Source organism: Arachis stenosperma, chromosome 10 (genome assembly GCF_014773155.1).
Source record: "Arachis stenosperma cultivar V10309 chromosome 10, arast.V10309.gnm1.PFL2, whole genome shotgun sequence".
Taxonomy (NCBI): Eukaryota; Viridiplantae; Streptophyta; class Magnoliopsida; order Fabales; family Fabaceae; genus Arachis; species Arachis stenosperma.
In genome coordinates, this window is record NC_080386.1 from 10,608,204 (window position 1) to 10,621,086 (window position 12,883).

The following is a 12,883-nucleotide window of genomic DNA, read 5'->3' on the forward strand; positions in this document are numbered from 1 at the left end:
GATGGAACCCAAAATAACACCTTGAGGAGTTAAATTTCTCTTCAGTGGGAACTATATTGGTGGAAGTGGATTGGTTGGATTTGGAGTGTAAAGGTGTCATCTAGTTGAAAGAAAACCAAACTAGATGTCCCTTCACTAATGTCACATGTGAGGAGCTTTAGTTTAACGTGTGGGAATCAACTTCTTACCCCTTTTCAGTTGACAAGACTTGAGGTGATCCCAAATACCTAAAGATATTTTGGAAAGAGCAGTAAACCAAATGTCAGACTAAAATCATTGGCCAAGGGGTGCCCTCTTCATCATGGTTTTACACTATAAAAAGGACCTCAAGCCACCTCTGTAAAGCATCCTTCATCCTTCACTCTCACTTTTCACTTTCACCTTGATCATCTTCTTCTTCACGGACCTTGAAACCCTTTTCATCCTTTACTTTCACCTTCAACTTCATCCTCTTCTGAGAGCTTCTCTTCTCTGTAAACCATTCCTGTCCACTTTAAACAAAGCTCATTCATCCTCTTGTGACATTAGTGGAGGTCTCAACACTTGTTCTCCACCTCTTTTCATCACTATTAGTTCTTGTATTGTTTATTTGCCATTAATAGAAGTGTCTTCCTCACAAGTTTACTTACCCCTAATCTCTCACCTTAACTATTATTTTTCACTTAATCTATTTTCCACGAAACTCACCCGAATCAATATTTGACACTATGAGCCACTATTATTATTCATCGGCTGATTTTTTTGGTTATAGAAGAGGTGAATGTGTTGTGCCGAGTTATGAATGATGGAGGTAATAGACCAATTTGTGGGATAATTTTTTGGTCAGATTTGGTGTTAAAAAATTGGACCATTCGATTTCATTGTTTTTAAATTTTTGTAAGCAAATCAGAGGGTCCGTTTTGGATTGAGGAAAGATTTGAAATTCACATAAAGGTTGTCAGACCCTGCAATTTGTCCATGATTAATTTTTTTATTTTCCTTAAATGAAATCGGATAGTCCGTTTTTGTTATGAATTTATTTTTTGAATTAGGTTCAACAAGTCGCTGGGTCCAGCGAGTTGTGCATGAGTAAGAATTTTTTTTACTTTCCCTAAATGAAATCGGACGGTCCGTTTTCATTATTATATGCTTTTTTTGAATTAGGTTAAACAAGTCGCTTGATCCGAGTTGTGTGTGTATATATATACATGCGAAGATGTGTAAATTGTAATCAGCCGATCAGATCCAATCTTTTTCATCTTCTTCGACTTCTCTTCTTCTTTCTCATGGTCTGGTATCTATCTAGTTGGGTTGGGAAAAAAAGTTGATAAGGAAGTTTTTGTTTCTGTTTAAATGAGTGAGAGGAATGGATGATAGAGTCCTTTTGAAAGTGTATTATTTTGGTCAGATTTTGTTGCAGACGCCTGAAGGAGTAAAATTTGTTTGTGAAGATCCGTTAGATGTTGTTATTCCCTTCACAATTTCATTTGAAGAACTTAAATATGTGATTTGTGAGAAGATAGATTCGCAAATGTCAAGAAAAAGTCTAATCTATTATATTACAAAAAAGTCTAAACAAGAATAACTACATTTAAACACATATTTCTAACTATTAGTTAAACATATATTCCTAAATTTCTACAATTAACTATAACTACTTAATTATAACTTCTAATATTACTCCAAAAAATTCTAAAAAGGTCTGTTTTATTTATAATCTATTATATTATAAATAATTTTAAACAAGAATCAACTACATTTACATCTTTTTTAAACATTTATTTCTAAATTCCTATCAATAAAATTATAGACTCAGTCATTCTCAGTTCAACTACAAACAACAATAAATTTAAATAAATTTCAAACATAATAATAATCATTTTAAAATATAAAAAAATTTAACAAATAAACTTACACAATCAGAATAGTTAAGATATTTTACAATGTAAAATTCCGGACGATCAACATTTCTGGATTTTGATTTCTTGGACATTTTAATTTTTATCCCCCTCAAATGGATGAAGCAACAAGCATTCAGGGAGGAAGAAGATGGAGGTATGGATGCTGGTTGGGGAAGGAAGCCAGGAAGGGAAAGTGAGGGTACGCATGCAATGAAGGCGAGTTGTGGGGTTAAAGGGACACCGCCGCTGGAGAGCCACTCGCGTGCGACACGTGGCTTGGGCTTCCACAACTCGGACGGTCCGTCTTGCAGCCACTACTCGCACGGTCCGATTTGGACTCTACCTCTCGCACGGTCCGATTTCTCTGTGGCTGACACCACAGGCAGGTAAAGCTCCCCTCCTCTCCATAACGTCATCCAACACTAAATCACTCTCCATAATAAAATTAATTTGCGTTATTCATCTTCTTGGTTAGTAAAATTTTACTTTGGAACCAACTTGGCTTAGTCGTATAGCCAGTTCAATCAAAAAATGAGTCATCTCAATTGTTAAAAAAAATTAAGGGAGTAAAATGTAATTTCTAACCCTTCATTACTCTCATGTTTTTTCTTGATCCCACTTATAAAATTAATGGTGAGAGATTACACTTTATTCCCTCAATTGTTAAAAAAAATGAGAAAATCTACTCTGATTCACTCGTCCATTAAAACAAGTATTGGAGATTTAAATTGCACCTTATACATACAACAACTCATTAGTTAGCGACCAACATTTGATCTTAGATCTTACTTAAGTTGTTTATCTAAATTTGCCCTAAGTGAAAGAACTACAAACATGAAAATAGCATCCTAGATATTTGGGATTATCACTTCTTTTATTCACATTATTTTTATGAATGCTTAAAAGTCAATGCACTGTTTGAATATTCTACACCAAATATGTAATTGCATTTTCAAATTTTATGATGGAACTTGTGTTGTCCGACTAACAGAAGCCAAGTTAATTAACAAAGCTTCATGTTGCTTTTGTCAAGTCCTACTGTCCAAGTCAATAAACAAAAGAAAAACAACATATAAATCAGCACAAATTTACAAAGAGGGATAAGCTCAACTAGTAAGTAAAGCTGTTGTAAAAATTATTAATGCTATTTATAAATATTATAGTATGCTTTCCATGAAGAGAACAAGTTCCAACCTTTCGATTTCACAGCTGAGAGAAAAAGACAACACAATAAGGGTGCAGTAACAAACTTTTGGTGAAGCCAAACATCCTGTGCTTAAATGACAAAATGTGGTGAATTGGAAGCAAACATAAAACATGCATCCAGACCTTTCATTGAGATGGTGGTGGAGATGGTACGTCTCCTCGCATAATCCTCCACGGACCCCAATAAAACTTTGGTTCCATGAGAGGCACAACTCTGCCTGGATGCTCTTCCCAATACTTTTCCTGCAGCGATATTTTAAGATCCATCACATAAATTTGACTTTCAAATGTAGATCCTTATCACATATATTTAAGGTTATTAACTTATTATTGCTATAAATTCCCATCGTGATCTAAAATGTAGCAAGAGATGTGGAAAATTTCATGATAAAAATATTTGGAAATGAATTGAGTGATATCCATCCAACATGATCAGTCACCACAGCACTAATGAATTTGGCAATCCAACACCCCAAGAGAAGGGACGCGTGCAAGAAAAAAAGAGGAATCAGCAATCAAGTGATTCAAGAAGCCCTTAGGCATCTTGTTAATTGGCAGGTAGATTGCAAGCCCATAAATATCCTTTAGGCAAAGGTATTATGGATTCCGAGATTATTGCTTTTGTAGGTAAATGATTGTTAATCTATCTGAATCGAATCTCTAGATATAGGCTTCACTAGAATGGGTGGATGACGTTGGGCTGCGTTTGTTTATAAGCACAGAGACACAAATCGTGTTTGACAAATAAGACATGGACAGAGTCATTGTGTCTTGGGACATTGAACTAGGGTATTTTGTGTCCTCCCTGTATTTTGTGTCCTTCTCGTCAGGAAAAACGCAGAGACACTGGACAAAGACGCAACATATTTTTTCTTTTTTCCTTTTATCGTCACTATCAATTTTTCATAATTATATCGTTTACCATTCTATTTTTCTTTCTTAATTTTATGTGAAGAAAAAAAAAAGGTAAATTGGACTTTTATTATTTGTTCTATATTATATCAGTTTATCACCGAACAGCATATAAAAACACTAATTTTTGCGTCCTGTTTTCAATGTCCTATCTTGTTCTATTCTCAAAACCAAATGCAGCCTTGGGGTGAATGCTACACATTTGAATGTTAGAACTTCTAGTCCAACCAAATCTATGAGATTATCTGCCGAACTGAACCTAGAGTCCTACACACCAATGTTTTGCCATTCTTTCTCCTTAAAAACTCATCGAACAGCACAAATAGTGAACATCATTTGGCACGACTATTTATCTAAAACTACTCATTCCATCATTCCCTTGCTGTCGTAATTGAGACCCAAAAGAACAAAGGATTAAAAAAATGATCACAAGAAAAGAAAACAGAAAACATAAAGACAAATAAATGAAAGGAATAAGATCAAGAATATCATAGAAGAAGAACCTTGTGGAGTTGTTCAGTGATGGCAGCCCCAACAACTCCAGTGTAGAAAGCAGCTATATAAATTGTGACTAAAGGTGTAAAGGATTTGGGCCTTCTATAAGGCGCCACCATGTCCCAAAGAAAGGTTTTCTCCCATTTTGTGTACAAGTAGTCTGCATATTTTCTCCACAAGTAGCTTGCCATTTCAATGGCCTCCCGTTCAATTATCGCAAGACAAAACAATATCTGTAGAGAGAAAATAATTTAGAAGTTTGATAGGAAACTAAAATAAAATTTTTAATTCAATTCATACACATACATACGAGAGTAATGTTGGTAAATACAGTTCAATGCCAAAGTATTGACAAGAACCATGGGATATGAAATCAAATAATAAAGTGATTTACTGATTTTCGTGTCCAAAGTATAGTTTCACTTATAAATGAATTCAAAAGACATTTTGATTTCAGAAAAGTAGTTCTCAAATCTAAGTTTACTCTAAATGAATTGAAGATCAAGGTTTATACCTCCTTTCACAATTATCCAGACAAGAAATCATCTCAAAAGGAAGGCTAATGAAAAGTTTTTTCATTTGTGTCTCCCACTTCCAGAACTAGAAAACACTAACTGTTAGCAAAAATAACATCTAGACATCGATATATCAAGAAAGGTTTTGAATGTATAACCAAGAGATTTTTTAAGTAGAACCAGCTAAAACTAAATATAGGTAATTATCACACACAGACATTGGTGATTCAATTTTCTTGGAAGGCACCAAACCCAAAAGTTGATTTCTCAGGGAAATCTGATATTAGCATGCAACCAATTGTTCCTAATTCAGACATAGAACTAAGAATTGAGACCCATTTCCTTCCTATTTAGTCAATCCTACAAGTCATTGCTACAATAAATTATCATTAACGAGAGTTAACTGGACTCAATAAGGTCAATAAATTTGACTTAAAGGCCTTCAAAATCCCAAAACAACTCCCTAATGATACTAAATTTATTCCCCTGTTTTACCTTGCACATAATGTCTGAATTCCTTAACATCTCTACCCAAACCTCCAAAGCAGGGGAAGTGATGTCGCTACTCCTAAATTTGATATTGTCACTCCCTTCTTGTGCTATTTTTCTAAATTATTCTTTATCCTTATTATTTTATAATTTTATTTTCTACAATAATAAGAGGAAATTTCCCCCTTATCTTTAGTAAGCATAAGTTCAAATGAACATAACAAATTATTTAGGCAGCAAAATATCTCAGGAGTAAACAAACCATTCAAACATAATTATTAGAACTGAACTGGTAATTGAACCGGTTGGACCACTGGGTCACTAGTTGAACCGGTTGACCAGGTCTCACTTAAATAATCAATTGTCCAGAGATTAATCAAGAAAAAGAAAAATCCTGAAAATTGAGGTTATGATACAAAGGCTGCAATGATCACTTTTCTGTTTTTCAAAGTAATATTCCATTGGAAAATAAACTAATATAGCAGAATTCCAATAATTTTTTTGTGGAGATGAACATATTCCTCTAGAAAAGCCCAAGTCACATCCATAAACCCGAAGAGGGTGATGAGGAGCAAAAGAACTACAACAATCAGCAGCAACAGGATGAAAAGATACAACCAGAACAAGAATACAGAACGCAGATCAATCAACACAAAACAAAGTAACTAGTAATCACTCCTAACACAAAAAATCCACTAGCTACTGGCACGAAACAAAAAAGCTTCAATGATCAATTATCTTGACTTCCCTGCCTCGTTTCCAAGACTCCTTATAAAATGAAATAAGCCTTTTCATCTCCTCCATATTCACAGATTCATTGTTGAATATTTTCTTGTTTCTAGTTTTCCATATAGTCACTCACTCTTTTTGTGCACTTTTTAGCATCTTTGTTCTAAACATGCAAAGGAAAACAAAAGGGCCAAAGAACAGAACATAGAAGATCCTTCCTAAATGAAAAACAAAACAAATATAACAAAAAACTTCAACTCAAATGAAAATTCCATGTTGAAACTGCTAGAACCTTCTCATCTTCTGTCTTTTTAAAACAAACTCTTATGAATTACCACTGACCTCCAAATCAAACTATTGCAAAGTGATTAATCCGCTGAGGAAATTAAAGAGTGCTACACAACACCAGAAGAAAGACCTTTTTATTGAATCTTCATCATTTGATCATCAAGCTAGGAGACAAATTAAAGGTTTTTCTCTCTTCAATTCTATGTTCAAGCTTGTAGCAGACCAGAATCAACAGAGTAATACCATTGAAATAGTCTTCCTTCTTAATTCTTATATACCTCAGAGAATTTCCTACAAAATGAAAATTGAACACAACACACATCCTTAAAACAAAAACAAAACAACACTCAGAAATCATCACCTCTTCCAAACACAGCCTTAAAACAAAACAGAACAACATTCAGAGTTTGAGCATTGATCACAAAAAATTGATTTCTGAAACAAAACAAAAACTGCAGAACAACATTCAGAGTTCGAGCATTGATCACAAAAAATTGATTTTTGGAACAAAACAGACAATTAACAAAACAATGAAAACAGGATTTTTTTTTTCCTTCAGAAGAAGAAAACAATGAAAACATGAAGCATATAATAAATCAATGATCACCAATATCCAGCAATAATCTCAAAGACAACAATAAATACACAACAACAATTTAGCAAATAAACAAGTACAAGACCTAAATAGAAAATCCAACAAATTAAGTCGCAGCAACCTAACAATTTGGCAAATTAAAGCAACAGCAGCCCAACAATTTAGCAAATTATCAACTCAACAAGTTCAAGAACAGAAAATCACAACAACAACAAAAATTAAAAGTAACAGAAGAACAACAGAACAACAACACAAGAAAAATTAGCAAATTAACAAGTTCACAATAACAGTTAAATTTTACCAGAAGAACACTAATGCAAGTGGAATCATCATGCTAATATGTTTTCTGCAAAGATGCTATTTGTGCAGCTAAAATTTCCTAATTACTATGATCCAATTATTCTAACTTCACATGCAATCAACTTACTAAGTTTCTAAAAGCTAGAAATTATAAAACCAACTAGAAATATGGTTAAAGCATTTCATCAAACATGTTGAGTGCGGTAAAATTAAAACGGAATAAGAGAACTCAAAGCTTAATTTCAATGTGATAGAGAAGAGAACATAACTATTGTAACTTTAATTCAGTCTATGAAAAAATCCAAACCACTACCAAATCAAATAATTACTTATTGTAATAGAAATCAGAAGTTGCGGAGTTTGAAAAGAGTATTGGTGTTGTGTGAGTGTATTGTCTGGTGGCGGGTTTAGGGAACTCACGGCTACAAAAGAGAGCAGTTCGACGGCTAGGTGGAGCGCGCGGGTTGGTCGCAGAGTTTGAATCAGAGCAACGTCGCTTCCAGACGAACGCGAATGCGAACTCGAACGGTGAAGCGCGAGTGAACGAGAACGGTGAACGCCGAGCGAACGTGAACGGCGAAGAACGCGAACGAAGACGCGAACGTGAACGGCAAACAAACGGCGACGGAAGCTCGCCTGAGCAGACAAAGACGACGGACGCCGAGCTCGAGGAAGCAGCCGCGATCGGTGACAGCGAACAGCGGTTAAAAAGTTGGAGCACGAGGGAAGCTAGATGACGGATGGCGACCTTTGAGTGCGACGGCCGGCGGCAGTATGCCACTCCTTGCGGCGGTGGTGTAGGCTTACAGTGTCGGGTTTTTTGGTTGGGTTTGTGTGATTTCTTTCTGAATGGAAGAAAGAAAGGAAGAAAGGGAGAAAGAAACGAAGGAGCTTTTTGTTTTGTAAACCGGCCGGGTTTCGGTTCGATCTGACTGGCCGGTTCTCGGCCGATTCAACAGTTTTTTATTAGTTTTTAACGGTTTTACATATTTGACTGGATCGTTAATGTTGTCGGTTTGTGGTTGAATCGGTCCAACTGATCAATCTAGTTCGATTTTTAGAACATTGAAAAATATAGAATAAATTACCATTTGACTGACGCTGACAAATGTACCTATATAAGAATAAAACGACAATTATAACCATAGAAAATAGTTTTGTGTGCCAAGAATACCTAACAGACCAATTACATAATCAACGTCTGGTACTCTTAGCACACAAAAATTATCTTTCATTACAATTGTCGTTTTATTTTTATATGCATGCGTCTATATCTTTTATAAGTATAAATAGTAATTTATTCAGAAAACTAATTATTCTTTGTCGATATAGAAAAATAATAATATAATTTTAAAAGGTCTTGATTAACTAAATTTAATATATATTATCATTAATTATGTCGCATTTTATTGTTTAAAAATATATGACTTGATTACTTTTTACTTTTCGAACATTAATGATAAAAATATTTTTTAGTTTTTGTAATTTAATATAAATATTTCGTCTCAATCGAAAAATCTTAAAATTATATGATTAACTAATTACCATAAACATTAACTACTGAGAGATTCTTTTATTTCTTTATTCATGATTCATTATCTACATTTCATAGATAATATGCAAATTGGCGAATCTTAAAATTTACATGACTAAATTAATTATCGTAAATATTAATTATAAGGTGACTTTTTTATTTTTTATCCACGATTCAACACCGTGAACATTAATATAAATATTATTTAAATTCTCTTATTTATCTTTAAGCATTTATGTAACGATATCAATTATCAGAAACTCTGGTATGGATTTTAACATGTTCAAAAAATAAGACAAAAAATAATATTGGTCTCTGCCAGAGTGAAACTCTGATAGTAATATATCATATGGTATATTAGGGTCAAACTCTGGGCTAAGCAAAGTGTGAGAGAAAGAACAATTAAAAAGATAGTAAATGTTCGTATGTGGACAACTCCAAAATACTGTGCCTCCCATCGCAGGATCTACGTATTTGCCATATGTTGGGTATTCAAAGAATATCACGTCGGTCCTTATCTGCAGACATGAAAAAATAAGGGGGTGAGAAGTTAAGGTTCTCAACACGGTACTACACCGAAACCTAAATGGATCTGCAGCCTAAGTCTAAATGTTTGTAAAGTCATAACTGTAATTCACACCCAAACAAGTACAAACACAAGTATAAAACATAATAATAAATACATATACAAATAAACAATCACAAACAGAGAAATGCAGCAAGTATGATGCATGCATGATCTTATGCAGGCCATGAGTTCGTGTGTCGGTTAGCTACCCGCAACCTGACGTCCTCAGGTCCAACATCTGGATATGACTACTCCACTGTGTATAGTCATACACATGTGCATCATGATAAATCATGTACAATCGCAACATTAATAAAAGAATGACCCAAAATATAATATGCTCACAGTGAGTAACTATCCATATGATGGACGTCCCACTCCATATAATCTTTGGTTAGGCGAGATGAAAATTTGCTCAACTAGGTATCTCTAACACCTTGAGATTTACAATTTTTTTTTCTGTGACCAATTTCAATAAACTTTATCTCTAAAGTAGCGTTTGTTTTGAGGTTCTAAGACGGAGACTGGGACTCAGTATCATGTTTGTTGGCGCAAAGACTGGTACTAAAATTTCTGTCTCTGTCTCTAAAATTTCAGTATTTCAATGTTTGTTGCACTCTTATTTTTACTAACAGACTTTTTTACCCCCATTAAGTTAGTGATCATTTTTATATTTTACTTTATGTCCAAACTTTTTATTTTACCTTTAAGTGTTCTAAATTTTACTTTTAGCATTATTTAGTGTTAAACTTTTACCAAATTAATCATAGAATTTTTCTAGGACCAAATTATTTCTAATATTTTTAATTAATATCCATTTTTTCTCTAGGAACCTAAAAGACTATTTTACCCTTTATTAATTTGCTTACTTATTTAGTTACCACATTTCACACTTGTACTTCTAATTATACTAGAACTTTTATTTAGGTCCACAACTTTATTTTAATTATAATTTTGACTCAACTAATTTATATAATTAAAATTTCACCCTTAAAATTACTAAAATCATAATTTTAACCATAACTTGTATTAATTACATTTTTTTGCTATCTTTTTATCTGAAAACGACCATAACATCTTTTTACATTACCACACCCAATCCATAAGATTAAAACTGTTTTTCTAGCCTCTTTTAAACCCTTTTACTCAACACTTTTTGTGTTTTTAGTGGCTGAATTTTTTAGAGGTGCAGTTTTGTATTTTTTACCCGTTTTTAGTGAGTTTAAGACTTGAAATTTAAACCCTAAGTACTCTAATATTTGTTGCTGTTTCATACAAAATTCAGAGGCAAATAAACTTCATATTTTACTTAAATAATAAGCCAAAAATAGAGTTACATCACAGAATTTTTAAAATTACAAAACAAGCACAAATTCACCACAAAATAACTCATATGAACACCAAATCAAGCACAAAAATATTCTAACTAATCCTAATCCTTACCTCTTGTTTAATTCATCCCTTGAATACTTTGGGCTTGAATTTACTTGGCTCCTTAGGTGTACTCCATATGTCCTTCAAGATGAATTTTCTAGACATAGAAGAGAGTAAGAATTCACCTTAAATTTAGCTTGAAAAACCAAAATGAAGAGGTGATGAACAAATGCTTACCTTGTTAGAATTTTGTATAAAAATGCAAGAATTAGCAAGAATGAACAAGGAGTTGTGCTTGAATGACTTTAATTCTTGAAGAATAAGTGAAGAACAATAGAAAAACTACTTCAATGTAGACTGAAAGAGCAGAAAATTCTCTCTTTCTCTCTCTAAAACACAACAATTTATCTCTCTTTTTTGTCTAATATTTTCATCAAATTTTGCTGATTCTCTTAAATAAAATGTTGAAGTTTGGCTTGATTTAATGTGGTAAAAGGATGTGAAAAAACAGAGGAGAATGAGCTGAAAAATATGAAAGAAGGGGCATGATTCCTAGGAAGCATAATCAGACTCATAATGACATATTTATTCACAGTTAATTACTCGGGATTAAAAACACTGCATAGAAGGGTAAATAGCAGAGATAATCTTAGCCATATGAGTGAGAGGGAGGAACATGTTTCTTGAGAAATAAGCAAGAAAATTTGAGATCTCTAGGAAGTATTTGCGGAATACTAGTCAGAAATTCGCTTCGGATTAATTTTTACCACGTGATAAAATAATGAGCGGCTGAGATTTATTCCTTTATAAAATCAAGAATGAATAACTAATAATAATCTTGGAACACAATTACCAAGATAGAAATTACTTTTATCACTGATTCAGAGATTTTTTGTTGATAACTTTTTTCCAACGCGTGCAAAAACATCATTAAAAATGAATTTCGGCTCAAAGAGTCTTTAGTGAGGAATAATGGACCAATGGAGAGTGGGTATTTATTTCTACTAGTCAAATTTGACTTAGAGGGAGTAATTATCCTCGTAAAGTCAAATTTAACCTGTTAATTACTATTTTCTAATTTATTTTTGTTTTTTCCACCATTGGGACTGCCTTGTTAATTCTTGATGGGTTGTGGTCACGAGTTTTGTGGAATAAATTACAAAATATTCAGAAAAATCAGTTTACCAAAAATCGAGTCCTTACATTCTAATTTCCTTTAAAAAATTGATCCTCAAAATATAGTACCTGTGAACAATTGTGAAAAATTCGTCCTCATAATAGTCTCTAACTTCAATGTGTACTCTTCGACTCAATCTTGTCCCCAAGCAACTTTCGTTAACTCTTAGTTGTTTGACACTCCAATCGACTATCTTGATGGGTGGTATTTGAAATGTCAAGTTATTCCGTATCTGTATTGTCTCAGGCTCTAGGTTATGACTCTCATCATGATTATATTTTTTAAATTGAAAGATGTGAAATACATCATGAAGATTGGATAGATAAGAAAGAAGAGCTATTTGTTAAGCTACCAAACCCACTCTCTTAAGAATATGAAAATGACCTATATACCTAGGCTCAACTTCTTGGTCTTAAGACTAAGACCTACTCCAGTGGTTAGTGTAACCTTAAGAAAAATATGGTCACTCTCACTAAACTCTAAAGGTTTTCTTATCCTATCGGCATAACTCTTCTGCCGGCTTTAGACCATTAGAATCTTTTCGTAAATAATCTTAATCTATTCCGTCGTTTCCTAAACTAATTCCGGTCCCAAAATATTAGATTCTTCTTCTTCGCACCAACATAGCGAAAATTGACATTTGCGCTCTTAAGGTACTTCATACGATGCCATCCTGATATTTGCATGAAAGCTATTATTGTAAGCAAACTCTACAGGCGGCAAATATCTATCCCAACTTCTCTTTTGTCCAATGCATAAGTCCTTGTCATATTTTTCAGGGTCCTTGTCATATTTCTGACTGGCCGTCATTTTGTGGGGTT

The 12,883-nt window shown here is 33.5% G+C and overlaps 1 protein-coding gene across 6 annotated transcripts; it reads right to left on the bottom strand.

Annotated features, from left to right (window-relative positions):
• Nucleotides 1–2,639: 2,639 nt before the first annotated feature.
• LOC130954326 (uncharacterized protein At4g29660) lies at nucleotides 2,640–8,263 on the bottom strand. Of its 6 annotated transcripts, none has more exons than XM_057881065.1 (5): nucleotides 7,830–8,263; nucleotides 6,645–6,805; nucleotides 4,502–4,726; nucleotides 3,210–3,329; nucleotides 2,640–3,089 (listed from the first exon to the last, which is right to left on the bottom strand). In XM_057881065.1, exons 3-4 carry the CDS (start codon nucleotides 4,682–4,684, stop codon nucleotides 3,213–3,215), a joined length of 300 nt encoding a protein of 99 aa, XP_057737048.1. In that variant the 5' UTR covers nucleotides 4,685–4,726; nucleotides 6,645–6,805; nucleotides 7,830–8,263; the 3' UTR covers nucleotides 2,640–3,089; nucleotides 3,210–3,212. The 6 variants fall into 6 exon arrangements, with proteins under 6 accessions (XP_057737048.1, XP_057737049.1, XP_057737044.1 ...); XM_057881066.1 differs by having other exon boundaries at nucleotides 2,683–2,918; XM_057881061.1 differs by having other exon boundaries at nucleotides 2,926–3,329.
• Nucleotides 8,264–12,883: the final 4,620 nt, after the last annotated feature.